The sequence below is a fragment of the Schistocerca serialis genome, chromosome 2, assembly GCF_023864345.2.
Source record: "Schistocerca serialis cubense isolate TAMUIC-IGC-003099 chromosome 2, iqSchSeri2.2, whole genome shotgun sequence".
Classification (NCBI taxonomy): domain Eukaryota; kingdom Metazoa; phylum Arthropoda; class Insecta; order Orthoptera; family Acrididae; genus Schistocerca; species Schistocerca serialis.
Genome location: NC_064639.1, coordinates 1,153,357,942 through 1,153,382,070, shown reverse-complemented (window position 1 = coordinate 1,153,382,070; position 24,129 = coordinate 1,153,357,942). Strand labels below are relative to the sequence as shown.

The window sequence follows — 24,129 nt, the reverse complement described above, 5'->3', positions numbered from 1 at the left end:
TTCATGAGCATGCTAAATTTTGCGTCAGACCATACGTAATTCTGACACATTATAGGGACCATGTCAGAACGAAAATACAATCTATGCCCGACGAGGGCATTATTGAACCTTCAGTAAGCTCATATAATAATCCATTACATGTTGTTGAGAAGAAAAACGGATCGGTCAGGCTTGTCTTAGATTCGAGACAAATAAATACCATCATCATTCCTGAAAAAGACAGACCGAAAATGTTGGAAGAACTTTTTCACAATTTTAATGGTGTAAAAGTGTTGTCCTCTGTTGATCTCAGATCCAGCTTCTATCAGATCGAACTTCATCCAGAATGCAGAAAATATACAGCTTTTCTCTGTTTCGGCGTTTGTTATCAATTTCAGAAACTTCCTTTTGGTTTGAACATTTCTTCAGCAGCATTTATTCGTGGGCTAAATTCCGTATTACCTGAGTTCTTAAAACGTCGCATCACCTTATATGTGGACGATATTCTAATAGCAGAAGCCTTATAGGAACATCATCGCATCCTCAAGAGTGTGTTATGTATTTTTGGAGAATCTGGAATTTTTGGGACACATTATTTCTTCTGAAGGCATTCATCTGGATCCTGAGAAGTTAGAAACGATCAGAGCCATTCCAGTTCCATTGACAAAAAAACAAGTCCACTGTTTCTTAAGTCTTGTGAACTTTTACCGTCGTTCTCTGAATATGTAAATTCTAGAAACACCAAAACTTGTTCTCTTACTGGAAAAAACACTATTTGAAACTCAGATGAACAGGCACAATTGGAATTCAGTTCTTTGAAAGAAGTGCTACTTAACGCGCCAATCCTAGCTCACCGGATCTGCCGCAAGATTTCTGCCTTAGCACAGATTCCTCTGAAGTTGGTCTTGGTGTCCATTTATTTCAAGAAGCCGTAGTAAATGACACTGCTGTTCAGAAAACCATCGCTTTTGCTTGCCACGTGCTAACAAAATCTGAGAAAAAAATTATTCCATCACTGAATTAGTAGCTTTAGCTGTCATTTGGGCATTTAACAAATTCCGTTTCTTTCTTTCTGGTAAACACGTAAAAGTATACAGTGATCATCGTGCATTACAATTTCTTATGTCTTCAAAATTAAATCATGACAGGTTAAAACGTTGGGCCTTGTTTCTGCAAGAATTCCGCTTCACAATAGTCTACATTCCCGGCAAGGAGAACATTGTTGCGGACGCACTGTCACGCGCACCGGCTGGGCTTGAGAAAAGTAACACAGAAGGCAACCTCGAGAAAAATTTCAGTATTCTTTACATTGAGAAAGTCGCCTTTGAAAACTTCACCACCACATCTTTAAAGGACATTGCTCATGAACAAGATAAAGATCTGATGTGGAAAGACATCAAAAGTAAATGGCATGAAAAGACACACACAGATTCGGCATTATTATCTGGTTAGAAACAACATACTCTTCAAACGTTGCACTGCTGATGACAAGCTGTGGGTACTTTGCATTCCTGTCGATTTTGTTAATAAGCTCATTTGGTACATTCATTTCAGCTATGCACATTTTGGTTCACGAAAATGTTATCATATTCTTCAGATGACTTGTTATTTTAACAATATGGAAAAGAGAATTCGAAGAGTCTTGTCTATTTGTAAACTTTGTCAAAAATCTAAACCATCTACATCTCACATCGTGCTCCGTTGTTTCCTATCATTCCTGCTAAATTAAAAGAATTTGCTGCTGTTGATCTCTTGGGACCACTTGTCAGAACATCGAATGTATTTTCGTACGTTCTAGTTGCTGTTGAACTTACTTCAAAATTTGTTTCTTTCACAACGTTATGTAAAACCACTGGACGGTCGGTATCCAACGCCTTTGTTAAAAATTTCTTACTTGAAGTTGGACATGTTGTTAAAGTCATTTCAGATAACAGACCACAATTCAGATCTGCTGTTTGGTCACGCATGCTTCAGAAGCGTAAACCTGTTTTTATTTCATTGTACTCACCACATTTTAACCCGTCTGAACGGATTATGAAAGAAATCAATAAGCTTTGCAGGCTTTATTGTCACAGAAAGCATCAATATTGGGACAGATATTTACACTTATTTCAAAATGTGCTGAATGAAATGCCTCATGACTCCACTGCTTTACCACCTATTCTTGTACTGAAGTATGAAGAACCACCAGACATAATCAGAGAGCTTGTATCTTTTCCAAATACACATAAACTTCGACACAAAGAGATAATTCATTTGGCTATTAAAAATATAAATTCTACTGCAGACAAAAGGAGAAAACTACACAGTAAAGTAAATTCAAAGGAACTGTACATTGGTCAGAAAGTTCTCATTAAAGCTCATTCATTGTCACATACGAAGAAACACTTGAACCACAAATTCTTTCTGATATACAATGGACCTTAAGGATCCGTAGTATACCACATGATAATTGCATTGAAGTTGAAACTCTGCATACTGGGAAATGTAAAGGATTACACCACATTTCACATGTGAAACCATTTATTGAGAAATAATTTGCTTTCTGAATTAGTCGTTGTTATAAGACTTCTGCTTCACATTACTAGTACGCTTTGTCACACTTAGAAACTGTTAACATGCAACAATATATTGAACTCAACTATCCAGTCAAGAACCTAGAGAAAGTATTAAGACTATAATTTTATAGGTCGCCTTGCTAGCAGATGCAATTACGGACATTACGGTGAAGTTTTTAGAGGTTTTTGGAATGTCGGTTGCAAATGTAAACCGCGTGTGAAACTATCGGCCTTTGTGAATATTCTACTTGGGGTGTTCCGTATGCATGTACAGAATATTTTGGCGAACATCTTCTTTCGAAGAATCCACTGAAAAGGGCCGAATGTGAACTCGTTTTGTAACAGTGTGTTGCCTGTGTGAATCTCGTAATATTTCGGGTTGGACTTAGCACATTTCTGGCTGTTTTACTTGTGATATAAGCTGCGCGAACTAGTAGTAGATATACTACCAACGTAAATGTGGGTTTGATGACACAATGAATGAAAAGGACCGGAATAAAACATCAGTATCTACAAACAAACATTTTCAATGGAGGGAGGAAGCACCCACTTTGGCCGTTATTAATAGAGATTTACAGGTTTATTTTGTTACTGGAGTTTATGGACTTTGTAATCATAAGTAGGGATGGTGGTTTTCTTCGACACTGCTTTTCTCATCGTCTGCATAGTACCTACGAATGCAGAGCAATAGGTGGTGAATGGACACTATACTGAAGCAAAATAAAGATTATAAAACCCCACATTACTGGTCCTATCCTACATCAGAATGAGGGAGCTTCACAAATGCGATTGTTCGATTATTAAGGAATTATCTCCAGTAATGTACTGGAATGATAAAATATTTTTTTATTGACTAAACAAATACTGTTTTTTATTGTTATACTTATAGTACCATAAATTCATGCTGTGATATGATTCAGGCTGTAGAAAAAATGTTGAAATTTAATTGAAAATTGTTCATATTAGTTGACAGCTTCTCACAACTACTAACACAGGAATGAAAGAACGGATGTCGAACAGCCCTTAAATAAGCATAATAATGTTATAGACGTTATTGCTGTCACAATATCAGTAACAAGTCTAGTGCAACACGCACGCGATTAATACATATAATTCTGGACACTTCCTGTGATGCCACTTCCCCCAGACAGATGATAAAATCGTATAGTTTTTTGCGCATGGGTAGCCACCGGCCAGCGTGAAAAAAAAAAACGCAGAACGAATGCTACCCAGCCTATTCTCGATGCGCAAACGCAGCTGTCTGCAAGTGCACAGCATGCGAAAACGCATGGTGCAGCCAGCACCATTTGTCTGTATTTTTTATGTGAATACCACCAGAAACACGGAAAAACACGTGCGTGTGGTCGTAGGTAGAAATCCAGGATCACACACTCAACGAAAGTGTCGCCACAGCTACATCTACATCTACATCTACATATATACTCCGCAAGCCACCCAACGGTGTGTGGCGGAGGGCACTTTACGTGCCACTGTCATTACCTCCCTTTCCTGTTCCAGTCGCGTATGGTTCGCGGGAAGAACGACTGTCTGAAAGCCTCCGTGCGCGCTCTAATCTCTCTAATTTTACATTCGTGATCTCCTCGGGAGGTATAAGTAGGGGGAAGCAATATATTCGATACCTCATCCAGAAACGCACCCTCTCGAAACCTGGCGAGCAAGCTACACCGCGATGCAGAGCGCCTCTCTTGCAGAGTCTGCCACTTGAGTTTATTAAACATCACCATAACGCTATCACGGTTACCAAATAACCCTGTGACGAATCGCGCCGCTCTTCTTTGGATCTTCTCTATCTCCTCCGTCAGACTGATCTGGTACGGATCCCACACTGATGAGCAATACTCAAGTATAGGTCGAACGAGTGTTTTGTAAGCCACCTCCTTTGTTGATGGACTACATTTTCTAAGCACTCTCCCAATGAATCTCAACCTGGTACCCGCCTTACCAACAATTAATTTTATATGATCATTCCACTTCAAATCGTTCCGCACGCATACTCCCAGATATTTTACAGAAGTAACTGCTACCAGTGTTTGTTCCCCTATCATATAATCATACAATAAAGGATCCTTCTTTCTATGTATTCGCAATACATTACATTTGTCTATGTTAAGGGTCAGTTGCCACTCCCTGCACCAAGTGCCTATCCGCTGCAGATCTTCCTGCATTTCGCTACAATTTTCTAATGCTGCAACTTCTCTGTATACTACAGCATCATCCGTGAAAAGCCACATGGAACTTCCGACACTATCTAGTGGCATACTGCAGTTGCATTGTAGTTACATGTGTGAATTCCTAGTTTTTAGTGGCACAACTTAAGAGTCGCAACTTTTGTCATGCCACAAACAGTTCAGCTTGGTTATACTTTATTGCGCCACTTTCGTGCCACCATTGTTCCCTGGCGGGCAGTATTTCAAAACACGAGCATTCTGTCGCAGTTATCGTGTTATAACTGCTGCTGTACGCCATTCGATTTCAGTGTTTTTTTAATTGTGATGGTGATCAGGTACGCTCTCGCAGCTTCTAGAACTAAAAGAACAGCAACCTATGTTTGGTTTTCTGGAGTAATGTGTGTGTACGCAAACCAATGATGTATCTCACTGTCTTAGAGGGTTTTTGAATGAATAAAGTAACTTAATATATTTAATCAAAAAGCGAGTCGTACGGACTTCGTAACTTGTGACACCAAGCATTATATAAATTGTGGATCCTAGTCAGGAAATAGTTCCAGAGTGTGATGTGGCAGCTTATTAAATAAAAAAAATTAGTTATTCGAAATGCCTATGTCACTGAATATAGTAAGATTTTGAAATCTTTGCCATTGCAGACGGCATTTTCATCTCTGAGTGTTATTTCTTTTATAAATTTGTTTGTTTCCCCTTGTTTTAGCCTTGTGTGAAAAAATATTTTCGGATCCAATATTTGGGTTTCATCTTCCTTGTATTTAACTTTTGGCACAGTTCTAAGGCTGCACTATAACATCCACATGATTTCAATGTACGTCATATTGAAAGCTGTGCAATTTGTGGCGTCCTATGTGAATGGTAGCTCACGATGCCACTACAGCGAGCCAAAAGCTGTGGCGCCACATTAGACGCGTGTGAACTCCGCTTAATACGCATTGCCTCTGGAACAGAAAACCTTGACTCTTTGGCGTTTCATGAGCGTGTTTCCTTCAATAGTAAACTTTGGAGGGCGCAATGTATGTTTTGCAAGTCGTGATGGGTGTTACTTGTTGTAGTAAAATTTGAGGTTGTGAATGCTTTACAATCATATTTTGTACACAATGTTTTGAAAGAAAAATTTTCTTGCGTGAATGCAGTCGTCTTATATAAAGCTGTTAAATTTGATGTTATAAAGAAGGCATATAATTTTATAGTGCAAAATTTTGTGTTATGAACTAATCCGAAACTGCACTGCCAGTGAGGGACAATGGCTTTGGTGAGTAGCTGCTGATTGGGAAAAATATACTGTAATGGTTGAAGTTACCCATTGGATTTGACGAGAGTAATGCGCTGGATTAGCGAATGTCATGAGTAACACCGTTACTTCGCTGCAATTACCTTGATTATTGCGGCCTATATTTTTTTTCTTAACATTATTTTGGTTTGGGATAACATTTGGATAGTTGTATTTCATTATTTTCAGTGATTATTTAATTAACTTTTGGCCGTCATTATAGTGAAAATAACGATAAATTGGGATTTCTGTGATGTTAGAGTAATAGATTTGTTTCACAATGGGAAACAGAAAAATTAAAAAAAATTCGTTGTCATCGTATACATAGCTTAATATATTACACAGATTGCACAGATAACCGAAATGACTACAGTGCCCCATTACTGTTGGCATTATAGAAGGGAAATGTGGTGACTGTGTACATCTAAGTGGGATAAAGTACCAAGCCAAAGAAGTAGCCTAAATGCATACTGCACTGAATATTTCTGCGAGTGCTGTTAGTAGCCTTGGGAACATCTAAATTAACAGTTCTAGTGGTGTATGTGCCTCTACCAGTAAGTGTATTTAACTTTTTCTAGCAGTCAGAGGTGATATTAGATTTACAATTGATGAGTTGTTATGTGAGTAGATTTCCACATTGATTGACTTCAGATAATACTGATCCAAGGCAGTGAGAGTTACTAAACGTTCAGCTGCAGTTTGTTTGCCACAGTAATGTACTATTAACCAGACTGGAAATAGGTACTGATTGATAGTAATTTCTAAATTCAACTTTGTTTCGCAAAATAGACATGAGTTTTCCAATAGTGCACTGCATGCCTCCTATGCTGTAAAGGCAGCAACAGAAATTTCACCATTAGTCAAGTTTAGTTAAGAAGGGGGAAGTACATACAATGATAAATGGTAATTCAATCACAGTATTCAGAAAGGAATTAACAGGAAAAACAATGACATAAGTTTACTAAGAAAGACAGAAGTAAAATATTCGTACAGTATTATGAATCTAGTTTTCATTTACAACATATCAGGAACAAATACAATGGATGCCAAGAAACAGAGTGGCTAACATATGGGTTCGAAATATCATTGACCGGGGGGAGAGAGCCTCTTTATTTCATGCTGATTCAAGATTTAAAAGTGTGTTACAAGAAACGTTGCAAAATTGTTCGTTGTGTCATCATGAAGGCTAAAACCATGCACTGTTAAAAAAAAAGAAAAAAGCCAAGATCAAAGCAAACATTATTAGGCTTGAAATGAATAAACTAGTAGGTTAATGATGTTCAAATATTTCATGACAGTAGTAGTGAGGCAGACTGCTACATTCAAATCATTGCCCTTTGAAGATAAGCAAAACATTTACCATTCAAAGTAGACAGGCACTGCATATGCCAACCTGAGACACAAATTGCTAAAGAAATTTAATATCAATTTAAGTTATGTCTCATGTTGACATTGCAGTGCCTGACTACTTTGAATGGTAATTTTTTTGCTTATATTCAGTGGGCAATGATTTGAATTTAGCAGTCTGCCTCACTACTACTGACGTGAAATATCATAGTTACTGAAAAGTAGTAACACTTGGTAATGAAGTCTTCCATGACAGAGCTATGGAATAAAAGGTTCGTGACTAATTTGCCACATCAAATATGAATAAAATCGTAAGCTCATGATGACTGCCTCCATCATCTTCATCAGGCGTTAATTATGACCCATCACATGATGATGATTTCCAACCAAACGGCTAAAGTATTGTCATATTACGTACATAAACAAGAAATTGAGAATCCCAATTAACTGAAAAGAAAGTTAAAAATGTACCTAAATGAGTCACTCTTAGAAATTATACAGATATTTAGAATGATAAACATGGATCCAACTTCAGCAACTGTGTGGCAGTAAAGTGTAGAGGTTGAAAAAATCAAGAAGGTATCATTATCAGGAGAAAGAAAACAGGCATTCTACGGATCGGAGCGTGGAATGTCAGATCCCTTAATCGGGTAGGTAGGTTAGAAAATTTAAAAAGAGAAATGGATATGTTAAAGTTAGATATAGTGGGAATTAGTGAAGTTCGGTGGCAGGAGGAACAAGACTTTTAGTCAGGTGAATACAGGGTTATAAATACAAAATCAAATAGGGGTAATGCAGGAGTAGGTTTAATAATGAATAAAAAAATAGGAGTGCGGGTAAGCTACTACAAACAGCATAGTGAACGCATTATTGTGGTCAAGATAGACACGAAGCCCACACCTACTACAGTAGTACAAATTTATATGCCAACTAGCTCTGTAGATGACGAAGAAATTGACGAAATGTATGATGAAATAAAAGAAATTATTCAGATGGTGAAGAGAGACGAAAATTTAATAGTCATGGGCGACTGGAATTCGACAGTAGGAAAAGGAAGGGAAGGAAACGTAGTAGGTGAATATGGATTGGGGCTAAGAAATGAAAGAGGAAGCCGCTTGGTAGAATTTTGCACAGAGCATAACTTAATCATAGCTAACACTTGGTTCAAGAATCATGAAATAAGGTCGTATACATGGAAGAAGCCTGGAGATACCAGAAGGTTTCAGATAGATTGTCTAATGGTAAGACAGATTTTGGAACCAGGTTGTAAATTGTAAGACATTTCCAGGGGCAGATGTGGACTCTGACCACAATCTATTGGTTATGAACTGTACATTAAAACTGAAGAAACTGCAAAAAGGTGGGAATTTAAGGAGATGGGACCTGGATGAACTGAAAGAACCAGAGGTTGTAGAGAGTTTCAGGGAGAGCATAAGGGAACAATTGATAGGAATGGGGGAAAGAAATGCAGTAGAAGAAGAATGGGTAGCTTTGAGGGATGAAATAGTGAAGGCAGCAGAGGAACAAGTAGGTAAAAAGACGAGGGCTAATAGAGATCCTTGGGTAACAGAAGAGATACTGAATTTAATTGATGAAGGAGAAAATACAAAACTGCAGTAAATGAAGCAGGCAAAAAGTAATACAAAAGTCTCAAAAATGAGATGGACAGGAAGTGCAAAATGGCTAAGCAGGGATGGCTAGAGGACAAATGTAAGGATGTAGAGGGGTAAGATAGATACTGCCTACAGGAAAATATAAGAGACCTTTGGAGATAAGAGAACCACTTGCATGAATATCAAGAGCTCAGATGGAAACCCAGTTCTAAGCAAAGAAGGGAAAGCAGAAAGGTGGAAGGAGTATATAGAGGGTCTATGCGAGGGCGATGTACTTGAGGACAATATTATGGAAATGGAAGAGGATGTAGATGAAGATGAAATAGGAGATACGGTACTGCGTGAAGAGTTCGACAGAGCACTGAAAGACCTGAGTCGAAACAAGGCCCTGGGAGTAGACAACATTCCATTAGAACTACTGACAGCCTTGGGAGAGCCAGTCCTGACAAAACTCTACCATCTAGGGAACAACCTGTGTGAGACAAGCAAAATACCCTTACACTTCAAGAAGAATATAATAATTCCAATCCCAAAGAAAGCAGGTGTTGACAGATGTGAAAATTACCGAACTGTCAGTCGGATTCCGTAGAAATGTTGGAACACGTGAGGCAATACTGACCCTACGACTTATCTAAGAAGAAAGATTAAGGAAAGGTAAACCTACGTTTCTAGCATTTGTAGACTTAGATAAAGATTTTGACAATGTGTACTGGAATACTCTCTTTCAAATTCTGAAGGTGGCAGGGGTAAAATACAGGGAGCGAAAGGCTATTTACAATCTGTACAGAAACCAGATGGCAGGTACAAGAGTCGAGGGGCATGAAAGGGAAGCAGTGGTTGGGAAAGGAGTGAGACAGGGTTGTAGCCTCTCCTTGATGCTATTCAATCTGTAGATTGAGCAAGCAGTAGAGGAAACAAAAGAAAAATTTGGAGTAGGTATTAAAATCCATGGAGAAGAAATAAAAACTTTGAGGTTCGCCGATGACATTGTAATTCTGTCAGAAACAGCCAAGGGTTTGAAAGAGCTGTTTAACGGAATGGACAGCGTCTTGAAAGGAGCATATAAGATGAACATCAACAAAAGCGGAACGAGGATAATGGAATGTAGTCAAATTAAGTCGGGTGATGATGAGGGAATTAGATTAGGAAATGAGACACTTACAGTAGTAAAGGAGTTTTGCTATTTGGGGAGCAAAATAACTGATGATGGTCGAAATAGAGAGGATATAAAATGTAGACTGGCAATGGCAATGAAAGTGTTTCTGAAGAAGAGGAATTTGTTAACATCCAGTATTGATTTAAGTGTCAGGAAATCGTTTCTGAAAGTATTTGTATGGAGTGTAGCCATGTATGGAAGTGAAACGTGGACGATAAATAGTTTGGACAAGAAGAGAATAGAAGCTTTCGAAATGTGGTGCTACAGAAGAATGCTGAAGATTAGATGGGTAGATCACATAACTAATGAGGAGGTATTGAATAGAATTGGGGAGAAGAGGAGTTTGTGGCACAACTTGACTAGAAGAAGTGATCGGTTGGTAGGAGATGTTCTGAGGCATCAAGGGATCACCAATTTAGTACTGGAGGGCAGCGTGGAGGGTAAAAATCGTAGGAGGAGACCAAGAGATGAATACATTAAGCAGATTCAGAAGGATGTAGGCTGCAGTAGGTACTGGGAGATGAAGAAACTTGCACAGAATAGAATAGCATGGAGAGCTGCATCAAACCAGTCTCAGAACTGAAGACCACAACAGCAACACCAACACCATCAACAACAACAAGTGGTTCTCATCAGGAACAGTTTTTGCAGTGGGTATCAGTGCATTTAAAACTGCTCTCTTCTGGACTGGATAATGAAAACTCAGGACACTAAGATCTAAATTAGTATTCATCTGCTTGCGGTACAATGAGTGGCCAAGATAGTATTATATAATTAGCAACCTGTCAGAAGCTGTCTATGGTGTATATAAGGCAACCACAGCAGCAGTTTTGAGAGTCAGTAATTGTCAAAAGCTTGAAGTTTTACTCTGAATTAACATCCCAAGAAGTCTGGGAATTCTTTGTTCACAGTACTGTACTAGTCAAAATGGGAACCATGTAATTTAAGAGGAGGAGCAGGATCCTTTTTCAGGGCAGCTGCTTCTCACCTACTGTATGTGTCTAACATAGTCTAGAAGTAATTCTCATAATTATCATTTCAAATAAATTCACACTAGTCCTAATTTGTTTTAGTACACTTTACAGAAGCAGGCTGCAGTGGCATGTTTTTGCTCATTAGCATGTAACTTAATTCATTCCATATCTTTAAAGAGTGTTCCTTATTGTTATAGCTATGGGATACGTTTTATGCATGAACTAACGTGATGCCCTAATCTGGTCCATGTTTCCCTCCCAAATGAAAATTATTTAATTAGATATTCACTGACTAATGTTCAAATCTAATTGAGGGCAGTTTCGTTATTAAACACAGTGAATACTTAGAAAGGTGTCTGATGTCAAATTGTAGAAAGGTGTCTGATGTCAAATTGTAGAAAGGTGTCTGATGTCAAATTGTGGGGGTTTTTGGAGTATTTTAAATTCTTCGTGTATTGTAGAAATGCGGGAATACTGAAGTGTTCGATACTGGTTATTGGTTTCTTCTAGCGATGTCATCAAAACAGTGGATATATGCAACTCCTGTAAATCCAAAATAACAACTGTGAGGTCACCCTCGCAACCATAATATGCACACAAAACACGAAAATATTTGGAATAATCATAAAACCAGTACTCCTTTTGATTAATTGTAACAAACAGAAAATACTTTGAAATGTAAAACTTCTGCTCTGTCCCTTTCCAAACAATCAGTAATTGAATGATTTTTCTTTGGGAACAAAGTGATGCAGATGATCAATAACAAAAATCGTAAGTTAAATAACTGATATTGCTAGATTAAACGTTTGAACCAAGTGCAGTACCAAATCAGTTTCCAGAAGTTATCATCCCTACAGTGTCAGATAAAATCATTGCTACTGATTGGAGCCACTTCCTAGGCTTTCCACATTTTTGTCACTTAACTTATACTGCCTATATGCAATACTTCTGAAGAAACGTTATAATACTCAGTATGTCCTGCGTCTCCTCTGTTGAAGTACATCTGTTAAACTTCTCTGTCGAATCCATCACACATCTAACACACACTACAGTCTTTTACAAATAACACTCCCTTGACATTGAAATACACCACAGAGAACAGTACATTGAGTGAAAACCTGCATCAGAATGCCCTCTTCCTACATGCCAACTTTCAAACACATCTCCCACATATGACATCACATGCAACATCATTACGTAATGGTTCAAAGTGAGCACTGAATATACATTTTGGTAACGCTTCAACACCCTTAGTAATCTTCAGTCAGTTACCGTAGTATTAACATGTCCCAAATGTCTTTGATTTTACTTATTCATTTTTATTATTTAAAGATTAAGCATCAGAGCTTATTTCAGTAAGATACACATACATGTAATAAATTATTACATAGTTGGCCTTCATATTTAAACTGTATATTTTTGTTCTTTCTTTCCACAGAACAAAATAAAATCCCTGCTTTTAGTTTCGGGTGGTGCTGCAGGCATGTTTGTAGCATTAAATATTTTCCAAGAAAATGAAATATTTTATGAGAAATTTTTGATGCCTGCCTTGCATAAAGTTGATCCTGAATTTTCACACAATTTTGCTGTAACAGTCTCAAAATATGGTTTTGTCTTGAGAAGCAAATATAAAGATCCAGATACTTTGGTAAGACAGTGTAAACTTTTACTTCATAGTTCAGAATTTCTGTAGTGTTCATTATTTATAGCATTTGATCATATTTTCTAAATTTTTTTAGTTTCATTCTAGAGCACCTCACTGGGAACATTAAAATTGAATAACCCTGTTGGAATTGCTGCAGGATTTGATAAGCAAGGAGAAGCTGTAGAAGCTCTTAATAAAATTGGTTTCGGATTCGTTGAAGTTGGTTCTGTCACTCCTGTACCTCAACCTGGAAATGATAAACCTAGAGTATTCCGTTTGCTTGAGGATGAAGCAGTCATTAACAGGTACAGTAACACAGTGAGAGGAAACTACAATAATTGTATTTCATGATAAGGATACAAAAAATAATGAATAACTTTTAGTATTGAATATTAAAGACATGTACACTGAAGTGCCAAAGAAATAGGTATAGGCATGCATTCTCAAATACAGAGATATGTAAACAGGCAGAATACGGCGTTGCGGTCGGCAACACCTATATAAGACAACAAGTGCCTGGCACAGTTTTTAGATCGGTTACTGCTGCTACATTGGGATATAATCAGGATTTAAGTGAGTTTGAACGTGGTGTTATAGTCGGCACATGAGTGATAGGACACAGTATCTCCAAGGTAGCGATGAAGTGGGGATTTTCCCGTACTATCATTTCATGAGTGAGTGTACGGTGAATATCAGGAATCGGGTCAAACATTAAATCTCCGATATTGGTGCAACCGGAAAATGATCCTGCAAGAACAGGACCAACGACGACTGAAGGGAATCATTCAATGTGACAGAAGTTCAACCCTTCTGCAAATTGCTGCAGACTTCAGTGCTTGGCCATCAACAAGTGTCAGTGTGCGAACCATTCAATGAAACGTTGTTAATATGGGCTTTTGGAGCCGAAGGCCCACTCGTGTACCCTTGAAGACTGCGTGACACAAAGCTTTATGCCTTGCCTGGGTCCGTCAACATCAATATTGGACTGTTGATGACTGGAAACATGTCGCCTGGTTGGACGAGTCTCGTTTCAAATCATATTGAGTGAATTGCTGTGTACAGGTATGGAGACAACCTCATGAATCCATGTACCCTTACATTGCAGCAGGGGACTGTTAAAGCTTGTGGAGGCTCTGTAATGGTGTGGAGTGTGTGCAGTTGGACTGATATGGGACCCCTGATGTGTCCAGATACAACTCTGACAGGCAACACGTACCTAAGCATCCTGTTTCATCACCTGCATCCATCCATGCCCATTGTGCATTCAGACAGACTTTGGCAATTCCAACAGGACAATGCGGCATTCCACATGTCTATAATTGCTACAGAGCAGCTCCAGGAACACCGTTCTGAGTTCAGACACTTCTGCTGGCCACCAAACACGAACATTATTCGGCATACCTTGGATGCCTTGCAACGTGCTGTTCAGGAGAGATATCCATCCCCTCGTACTCTTACGGATTTATGGACAACCCTGCAGGCTTCATGTTGTCAGTTACCTCCAGCACCACTTCAGACATTAGTCGAGTCCATGTCACGTACTGTTGCGTGCTCGCTGGGTCCTTACACCATATTAGGTACGTGTACCAGTTTCTTTGGCTCTTCAGTGTATATTAAATTTGTATGTTATTCAATTATGATTTGTCACAGTTGTGTGTGAAACAGTTCTCTCAGACAGACAACAGTTGTTTTAACTTAGGCTTGCCAGTTTTGTTACTGTTTTACTTTGTACTATGTTTCTTGTAGTATTACTAATGTGTTTTTGGGCTCTGCTTTGTAGATACAGTTTCTAAATAATATCAACAGCTTTTTCTTTACTGCATAATGCGTATTTAAAAAAAAAAAAAAAAAAAAAAAAACTCGATGAGTGCAAAGAGCACAAGGTCCTATGTAGGGTCAATGACCACATCTTGAATTCTGTGTTATTCTTGTGAGCTGAAGAGACTCTCCGAACTGTCATCATGGCATATCTCTTGATATACCAGAAGATTTTTACAAATTTTCTGTGAAATTACATAAGGTGATGGAAATCTGAAAAATAAGATGTTCACTTTAATACACTCTCAGCATATCATTAATTTCTGTTGTAAAGATGCAAATGTATTTACATGGTAAAAATATTGATGTAAAGTATAAGTATTTGTTTCCCTGCTCCCACTCTGAGTATTTCAGTCAATTCAACATTTGTACTTTTCACATTTTAAGAGCTAGTAATGTCTTAAATGTAATGCAATCTAATGACGTTAAAATTGAGTACCACAAACAAGTACGAATCTTACATGGACATATTGTAAAATGATGATCCTGTCGTAGCTGGTATGGCAGTTGTCATTGTCATAAAAAGGGAAAATCTGCACTTCCACTGCCACATGGTGAGAAGCATTGCATGCGATAAAAGGCTTAGATGAAATCACAAGTAATCATACATTGGCTGGCATACTGTTCGCACTTACCCAGTTTTATTGTGAAGTGCTAATTTATAAAGCTGTGGCATGAACAAAACATAATTCATCGCTCATAGTGTTTGAAAATACCCACACTCCCTTGATGTCTTCATTTCACTTGACTGGTGTAGATTTAATGCAGTGTGTGTGTGTGTGTGTGTGTGTGTGTGTGTGTGTGTGTGTGTGTGTGTGTGTGTGTGTGTGTTTTACCCTCTGCTATACATCTATTCTCTTACTTGGTTTCGTTATTGCAATGTAAATTCGTATCTCTCTCTTTCATCATGATTCATCATTGTAGATTTATAGTATATACATACTGACAGAAATTCTAAGAAACTCTTGGATGATTGCTGTTACAAATGATTTTTGTATGTAATATGTGTGAGAGTACATAATACATGATTCATCATTGTAGTTTTATAGTATATACATACTGACAGAAATTCTAAGAAACTCTTGGATGATTGCTGTTACAAATGATTTTTGTATGTAATGTGTGTGTGTGTGTGTTCATAATAGGTACAAAATGTAAAAAATATTTTGAAAAACACTGCAAAAATTTCTTGCAGATATGGTTTCAATAGTGAAGGCCATGACATTGTATACAATCGATTACATGATTTACGAAAAACCAATTATGTAGGAATCATTGGAGTCAATCTTGGTAAAAATAAAAATTCTGAAGACCCTTTAGAAGATTATGTGTCTGGAATCCGGAAATTTGCTGATGTTGCAGACTACTTAGTCGTAAATGTATCAAGGTAGGCAGTTCAAAATTTCTCTTAGATTTTTGTTGTTGTCTTTCTTTTATATCTAAAGAGCCGTAAACCCACGAGAGTTAATTATTGCAACAACAAAAATGAAAGGTGCAGTGTGTTATAAATTCTGGGAAATAATGTACTCATTCAAGCTTTGAAATCAGTGTGACCTAAGCAAGATAAAATGGATGACACTGGAGGTCAAAAATTTTTTCCAGAAACGTTCTGCAGCGTGGGTTTAGAGCTCTTTCTGCTACCATCTTAGTGCAGCTTGTGATCACACATTTTTCTAAACTTGTGTTCACACAGTGGTTTCTTTTTTCTTCAATTTGTAATAACCTTCATAGCAATGTCCCCGAAGATAAATCATAAGAGTAAGAAAATGACATTAGAATGAAATGTGAAATTATTGAAAGATGCGAACGTGGTGTAAGTGTTGCTGTTTAGCATGCACAAGCAATTGGTCTACATCAACTATGTTCACCATCCTTGAGAACAAGGACAAGATTAAGGAGAGAAGAGTATCCAAACAACAGTTTTGTTCTCTGGATGATGTTGAAAGGTTGCTCCTTATATGGGTAAATGAAAAGCAATTGCAAGGCAACACTATTAACAAGAAGATCATTTGTGAGAAGGCAAGAATGATTTTCGCCGACCTCTTTAAGATGGTGCCAGGATCATCACTGGCCGAAGAAGTGTTTAAGGGAAGCTGTGGGTGGTTTGAGAAGTTTTGGAGAAGAACCAGTATCAACAGTGTTGTGAGCCACCTCGGAGCAGCCAGCTCCAACACAAAGGCAGCAGACAACTTCATCAGCAACTTCAAGATGCTTGTGGGTTCTGAGGGTTATCTGCCGCAGTGGGTTTTTTATTGTGACTGGACAGGTCTGTTCTAAAAAAAGATGCCGAAGCGTGCCTTTATAACAGCAGAGGAGGATGCATTGTCCGATCACAAGCCAGTGAAAGACTGTCTCACACTGCTATTCTTTGCCAATGCAGGTGACAATTTGAAAACTAAACCATTGCTTATTTATCATTCAGAAACTCCATAAGCCTTCAAAAAGCATGTTAAATGTGATATGGAAGCCCAGCAACAAGGCTTGGGTGACACATGATCTTTTTTTATGATTGTATCAGTGAAGTGTTTGGTCCTTTGGTGAAAAAATATTTGCTTGAGATGAATCTGCCACACCATGTCTTGCTTGTTATGGACAATGCTCATGCCCACTTTCCAGGCCTACAAGACCATCTTGAAGAATTTCATTCATCAAGATCCAATTTCTGCCTCCCAACACCACTCTGTTACTCCAGCGCATGGACCAACAGATTATTTCTAACTCTAAGAAGCTCTACGCTAAAGCACTCTTTGAGCATTTCTTTGGGTTGACTAAAGCTAACAATCTCACTCTCAGAGAGTTTTGGAAGTATCACTTCAACATCGTTGCCTGCATGAAGAGGATTGAAAAGGCATGGGAAGTGGTTACCAAGAAGACTCTCACCTCTGCTTGGAAGAAGTTTTGGCCGGAATGCGTTGTCAAATGTCACTCAGTGGCATTTGAGTCCATACCTGTGGAGTCTGTAGTCAACAAGATTGTTTCTCTGGCCAAGAGCAGGGGACTGGAAGTGGATGTCAATGATATTGCTGAGCTTGTGGAAGATCACAGCCAAGGAATGACCATTGAAGAGCTTATGGAGTTGCAATATGTTTCACTGCGGGAAGTCGTGGAGAGGAGTTCTTCAGAGGAGGAGGCAGTAACAGCAAAGCAGCAATCTTCTAAGGGAAATGCTGAAAGTATGTGAATTGGTTGCATCATACATTGAAAATGATAACCTCAAAAAAGCAGTGGCTACGCACGCTAAAAATTTATTTGTCAATAATGTTCTGTTATGATTTCATCAAGTGTTGTATTGTGAATAATAAAGTACATAAAACTGTATTTATTATTTTGTTCGCATAAATGGCATGAATAAGATAAAACATTCAGTACCTTTTCTGCATGGAACGCATTATTGTATTTCATGTTAATTTTTATGGAGTAAACTGTTTCATTTAACAAGCTGTTACAACATCTAGTATAAAATTTCCATATAAATGCTCAACAAACTCCAGTGAGAGATGCTACAAGAGAAATGCAAGAGGCTCATATTTAAAAGAGTGAAATAGCAGGTTCCAAAAAGAGTGAAGACAGATACAACTTCTTGTCATGTAATATTTGTGGTCTGTATGTTGCACCACCCACCGTATGTTTCTCTCTCTCTCTCTCTCTCTCTCTCTCTCTCTCTCTCTCTCTCTCCCCCCCCCCCCCCCCTCTCTCCCTCTCTCCCTCCCCCCCCTCTCTCCCCCTCTCCCTCCCTCATTTGTGGGTCACCAGTCTGCTGTCTGATTTGATGCACGCACAACAACTTCTCTCCTGTGCCATGCTCTTTATCTCAGCATAGGACAAACATCCAAAATTCTCAGTTATTAGTTGGATATATTCCAATATCTGTCTTGCCCTTCAGTTTTTGCTGTCTACTGCCCCCTCTAGGATCATGGAAGCTATTCTCTGACATCTGAAAACATCCCCTATCAGCCTGTCCTTTCTCCTAGTCATTGTTTTCCACACTACTTTCCTCATCGATTCTGTGAAGGACCACCTGTTTCTTACCTCATCAGTGTACTTAATATTCAACACCTTGCCGTAATACTACATCTCTAACACTTCCATTCTCTTCTCTTCAAGTTTCCCCACAGTTGATCTTTCGCTTCCATACGGTGCTGTGCTGCAGCTGTACAGTGTCATGAATATCTTCCTAATATTAAGACCTGTGCTTGATACCAGTGGATTTCTTTTAGTAAGAAATGTTCTCTTTGCATGTGCCAGTCTGTTCTTGTATCGTTCTTGCTATATCCATTAAGCATTATTTTGCCTCAAAGGCAGCAGAATTCCCTTACTTGGTCTGCTTCAAGGTCCCTATTTTATGTCACTTTTGTCAATAATGTCATTTCTTCTATCAGTTTTGGTCTTTATTTGGTTTATTCTCGCACTATACTATGTGCTTATTAGTCCGTTCATTCCATTCAACATGCCCTGGAAGTCTTCCTCACTCGCACCCTGAATAGCAATGCCATCAGCAAATCCTGTCATTGATATACTTTAGCCTTGAATTTGAATCTCACTGCTGAAAATCTCTTTTACTTCCATTGTTGCTTCTTCATACATATTGAACAGGAGAGTAGGACTGCATCCTTGCCTTACACTCATTTTTATCGGAGCACTTCTCCCTTGGTCATCTTTCCTTATTGTTCCAATGGGTCTGGTACATACTGTGTAACACCAATCTTCCTATACAGGGTGTTACAAAAAGATACGGCCAAACTTTCAGAAAACATTCCTCACACAGAAATAAAGAAAAGATGTTGTGTGGACATGTGTCCGGAAACGCTTAATTTCCATGTTAGAGCTCATTTAGTTTCGTCAGTATGTTCTTCCACCTACGCTCAATGGAGCACGTTATCATGATTTCACACGGGATACTCTACCTGTGCTGCTAGAACATGTGTCTTTACAAGTACAACACAACATGTGGTTCAAGCACGACGGAGCTCCTGCACATTTCAGTCAAAGTGTTCATACGCTTCTCAACAACAGATTCGGTGACCGATGGATTGGTAGAGGCGGACCAATTCCATGGCCCCCAAGCTCTCCTGACCTCAACCCTCTTGACTTTCATTTATGGGGGCATTTGAAAGCTCTCGTCTACGCAACCCCGGTACCAAATGTAAAGACTCTTTGTGCTCGTATTGTGGACGGCTGTGATACAATACGCCATTCTCCAGGGCTGCATCAGCTCATCAGGGATTCCAAGCGACGGAGGGTGGATGCATGTATCCTCGCTAACGGAGGACATTTTGAACATTTCCTGTAACAAAGTGTTTGAAGTCGCGCTGGTATGTTCTGTTGCTGTGTGTTTCCATTCCATGATTAATGTGATTTGAAGAGAAGTAATAAAATGAGCTCTAACATGGAAAGTAAGCGTTTCCGGACGCATGTCCACGTAACATATTTTCTGTCTTTGTGTGTGAGGAATGTTTCCTGAAAGTTTGGCCGTACCTTTTTGTAACATCCCGCATAGTGTTAAATATTTCTCCAATAATTTCAAGTATCGTGCACCATTATACATAGTTGAACACTTTCTAACTTGATCAGTCACATGAAAGTTTCCTTATGTTTCTTAAGCCAAACTGATTGTCATCTAAGGTATCTTACACAGGGAGTTCAGAGTTTCCCATTACAAACTTCTAGGACTTATAGAGGGCAATGAGTACATAAAATTTTGAATAGGAACCCATGTCCTGAAGTGTGCCATTTCCATGCTACAGGCGTTCGAAAATGTTTGCTAGGTAGGTTTGCAGCTGGTGCTTATGGTGGGAGGTGCTTATATTGATTTGGCTGATGATGTCATTTGACGTGTATCCTACCTCTCTGATCTGGTTTGAGTCTCATTCACATGTCTGTGAGTGTTAGAGCATATTGGTTAGGTACACATTTGCAGAACACGCTAACATGATCCTTCTGTATGAAGCAGAATACACTAACATGATCCTTTTGTATGGCAAAGCAGGCTCATGCTAATGGAAGAGCTACTCATCACCTTGTCAAGATTGTTAAGCACAATATTCAACTCCACCTTATGCCCTTTTTGCCACAATTAAGCAATGCCTTTGAGAAAGGGATACCTTCCCTGTCAGCAGGTGTGACTTTGGTGCTCCAAGAAGACATCATACATTCAAATTGGAAGAGGCCACATACTGCACGAGCAATTGCACATTCAATGAATGTTGCTCCCAGTTCTGTGTGGTATGTTGTGGATGACCAACTACTACATCTGTTATCACCTCCAACATCCCACACCATATGTGGCGCCACGAGTGTTCCCTCAGTCACTACCAGCTGTAGCATTAAGTTGTTCCTGATTGTTCCAGAAGTGACAACGCTGTACATCTCCAAAACAGAGGAATTGGTCTCTCCCCAGTTCGCCTCCACAATCACTGATGAGGGTTATGATAGTGCAGAACCACAATTCGTCACTGAACACAATGTGAAGCCATTCATCAGCAATCAGTGTTTCCCAGTCATGGCAACACTCCAAGCAAAGCCGTTTGTGTTGTGTTAATGGCGGCCTACGAATGGGACCGTATTAATGTGGCTGTTGTTTGTCTCCGACCAATGGTGTGGGATGACCCAGAACATTATAGGCAAGTCATCATTTGTTCTCAGATGGCAGACATCAGTGTTGAAGTGGTTACAAAGTGCTTGATGGTCGACCAAATCACTGACAAGTATGCTTGCGCTCATATGTCCATGCAGTTCAACGTTGGGCTACTGTCACATCTTAATGCACTACAAATAATGGATATTGTGCAGTTTGACCAGTCAACCAAACAGAGACCTACAACGAGGCCCCTTTCAAATTCTGCCAGTTGCTGATGAAAATGCCTCACAAGAATACACAGTATTTCTGTGTCCTTCACAATGGTCACTCAACATCTGCCGCTGTTCATCTGGGTACCCTAATGAGCCTGGTAACAAAGTTCAATGTGAACAGCACTAACACACTCTAGTGGCCATTTTACCAGTCTCAGGAGATTGCAACCCTAGTCATTACATACATGTTCCATGCTGTGTATGTGTATGAAGTTACATTGAAATGTGGCCATGTCTTCTGGATGGTTCACTTTTTTGTCAGGCAGTGTATTTGAGAGAAAAGAAGAGATACTAATAAGTAAAAAAGGCTGTCATCAGATCAGAGGTCAGTTTGAATTCAGCAGCATTTCAAAAGGGTGCTACTGAGAGTAGTTTGCCTTTATCTTCCTCTGACATATGAACCAGCTCACCCAGCCACTTCCAGCAGTAAAACTTAAAATGTAACTTATATTCAGCCCCTAATTCAACATCAGATTTATTCAATATCTTATTGCATCAGATGTAATGAAATATTTTAATTTTGATGGCTGTCTAACTGTTTACTTGGGCTGTTTAGGAAACATTAAATAACAGAAACCCGTTGAAGTTCAGTATGCAGTATTTGTGAAGAAAAGAATGATTTGTAAGTTACAATAAATGTGGAAGAGGAAAAACAAATCGACAGAGTGAACAGGTTGCAGAAGAAGGAATAATTGCAATTCTAGCACAGAAATTGTAAAAATATTGCAAAGCCAGATTGCTGTAAGAATAAGAACAATATATGTATACAGTTTAAAACAAATCTCTGTGAAGATCTCTGGACATTTGTGAATGTGTGCCCAGAAAGGTTAGTAAAGTCAAGAAACAAGGATGAGGTGAGAATATTCGACTATTCGTCCAAAGATTGATTGATGCAACTGCCCACACATCACTAGTTTATCTTGGGGAAGACTCTCCATCTCTGCATAACTACTACAAAGTATATTTATTTGAACCAGCTCACAGTAAGTCTAGCTCTCCCTGTACAATATCTATCCTCCGTACCTCCCTCCATTTACTAAACTGGCAGGATGTATCTTACTAACTGATCCCTGCCTTTCATCTAGCTGTGCCACAAATTCCTTTCTTGCCAAATAGATTCCGTACCTCATCATTTGTTGTACAGTCTGACCATCAGCATTCTTATGTTGGGCGACGTTTCTAAAGCTTATACATTCTTTTTGTTTGTACTGTTTATGATCCAAGTTTCACTGTAGCCAGTCTGCATTTTCCATCATCTTTATTTTAGATATTATCAATTATTTTGTTGCCCAAACAGCAAAACTTATGAAGTGCTTCTTTGATTTTATGTCCTTTGACTCTAATAACTAGTGTGGTTTCTGCACAAGTTGTAGAGAACTTTCCAGCAGAGAACTTTCCACTCCCTTATTTTATCCCTACCACTTTCAGAATTCTGAACATTGTATTCCAGTATGTAAAATAAGAGAAAGGCAACACATCCACCTATAGAAGACTAACATGTGGAGCATAGAAACATGTAACAGAAACCCCCCCAGGGGGTCCACAACTCTTTTGTGGATACGTGCGTAGCGAGCACAGGACCCCGAGCTAATGTGGCCCTCCTTCCTTTCCGGGCTGCATACCTTCCTTTTCCGCATCCTTCCCTATCCCCCATCTTCGCCCCCCCCCCCCTCCCCTCACCTCTGGCTCTTTCCTTCCCTTTCTCCCCCTCTGGGAGTATGGTTTGTGCCTACGTCCGGAGACGGACGCTCGGAAATGTAGCACATTCTTCACTTTCTCTGCTTGCAAGTCTTCATCCTTCCTTTGTACTTCTCTTTTCCTTACCTCTTCTCTTTACCCTTTTCTCCGCTGCGGCGTTTGAGGCCTCTCTTCTTTCCTTTCCCTTTCTTTGTTTTTCCCTTTCTGTTTTTCCTCCCTGTGCATGTCTGAAGGCCGACCCACGCATTTCCATGCGTAGCCAGTGACGGGGTAACGCGTAATTCCCTGCCCCGGGTAGACAGGTAGGACACATATGTACCCCCTGGTAACGGCCAGGCCCAGGGAGAGGTCATTACCCGAGCTGATACCTTCCGAAAGTGCCGATTGGTCCCTCCGTCCATTTGTCGAGAGGTGTGACCTGAGGTGTGAACAATCACCTAAGGCGGGAGTGCTCTCAGAGAGGGCCCCCACTAGGGAGGAGCGCGCCATCGGAGACGCCGGTAATCATGGGGGATTATTCCGCAATGGTTTCCTCACCTTCCACTATGTCTGCTCACAAGTGTAAGTTCACTGAGTCTCAGCCACAGACAGTTCTTCCATCGTTGCCACAGCTCCTTGTTGTTTCTCGGTCTGACAAAGGTCACGACTTCTCCACGGTCAACCCTTTCATTATTCAGAGAGGTGTCGACGATATTGCAGGTCCTGTAAAGTCTTGTTCCAGATTACGGAATGGCACCTTGTTGTTAGAAACAGTCAGTGCCCTCCAGGCACAAAAATTGCTGCGTACTTCACTGCTCCACTCCTTCCCTGTCCGGGTTGAACCGCACCGCACTTTAAATTCCTCGCGTGGAGTCGTTTATACACGCTCCCTCGATGGATTGTCTGACGAAGAAATTCAGCACTACCTGTCTGACCAGGGCGTAACGACTGTTCATAGAGTTATGAAACGGGTTGACACGAACATCATTCCAACCCGCACAGTCTTCTTGACATTTGACAAAGTGCAACTCCCATC

The 24,129-nt window shown here is 39.5% G+C and overlaps 1 protein-coding gene across 2 annotated transcripts in view; it reads left to right on the top strand.

Moving 5' to 3' along the window:
• The first annotated feature begins 5,626 nt into the window (after positions 1–5,626).
• The window catches only part of LOC126458612 (dihydroorotate dehydrogenase (quinone), mitochondrial), a 52,988-nt gene continuing 34,485 nt past the window's right edge, over positions 5,627–24,129 (top strand). Inside the window, exons 1-4 of one of the 2 annotated variants that reach the window (XM_050095777.1) lie at positions 5,718–5,996; positions 12,543–12,752; positions 12,855–13,054; positions 15,763–15,954. In XM_050095777.1, the coding sequence (XP_049951734.1) occupies positions 5,988–5,996; positions 12,543–12,752; positions 12,855–13,054; positions 15,763–15,954 (611 nt within the window). In that variant the 5' untranslated portion in view covers positions 5,718–5,987. Of the gene's footprint in view, positions 5,997–12,542; positions 12,753–12,854; positions 13,055–15,762; positions 15,955–24,129 lie in introns of both variants that reach the window. The other variant, XM_050095778.1, reaches the window with a different exon arrangement.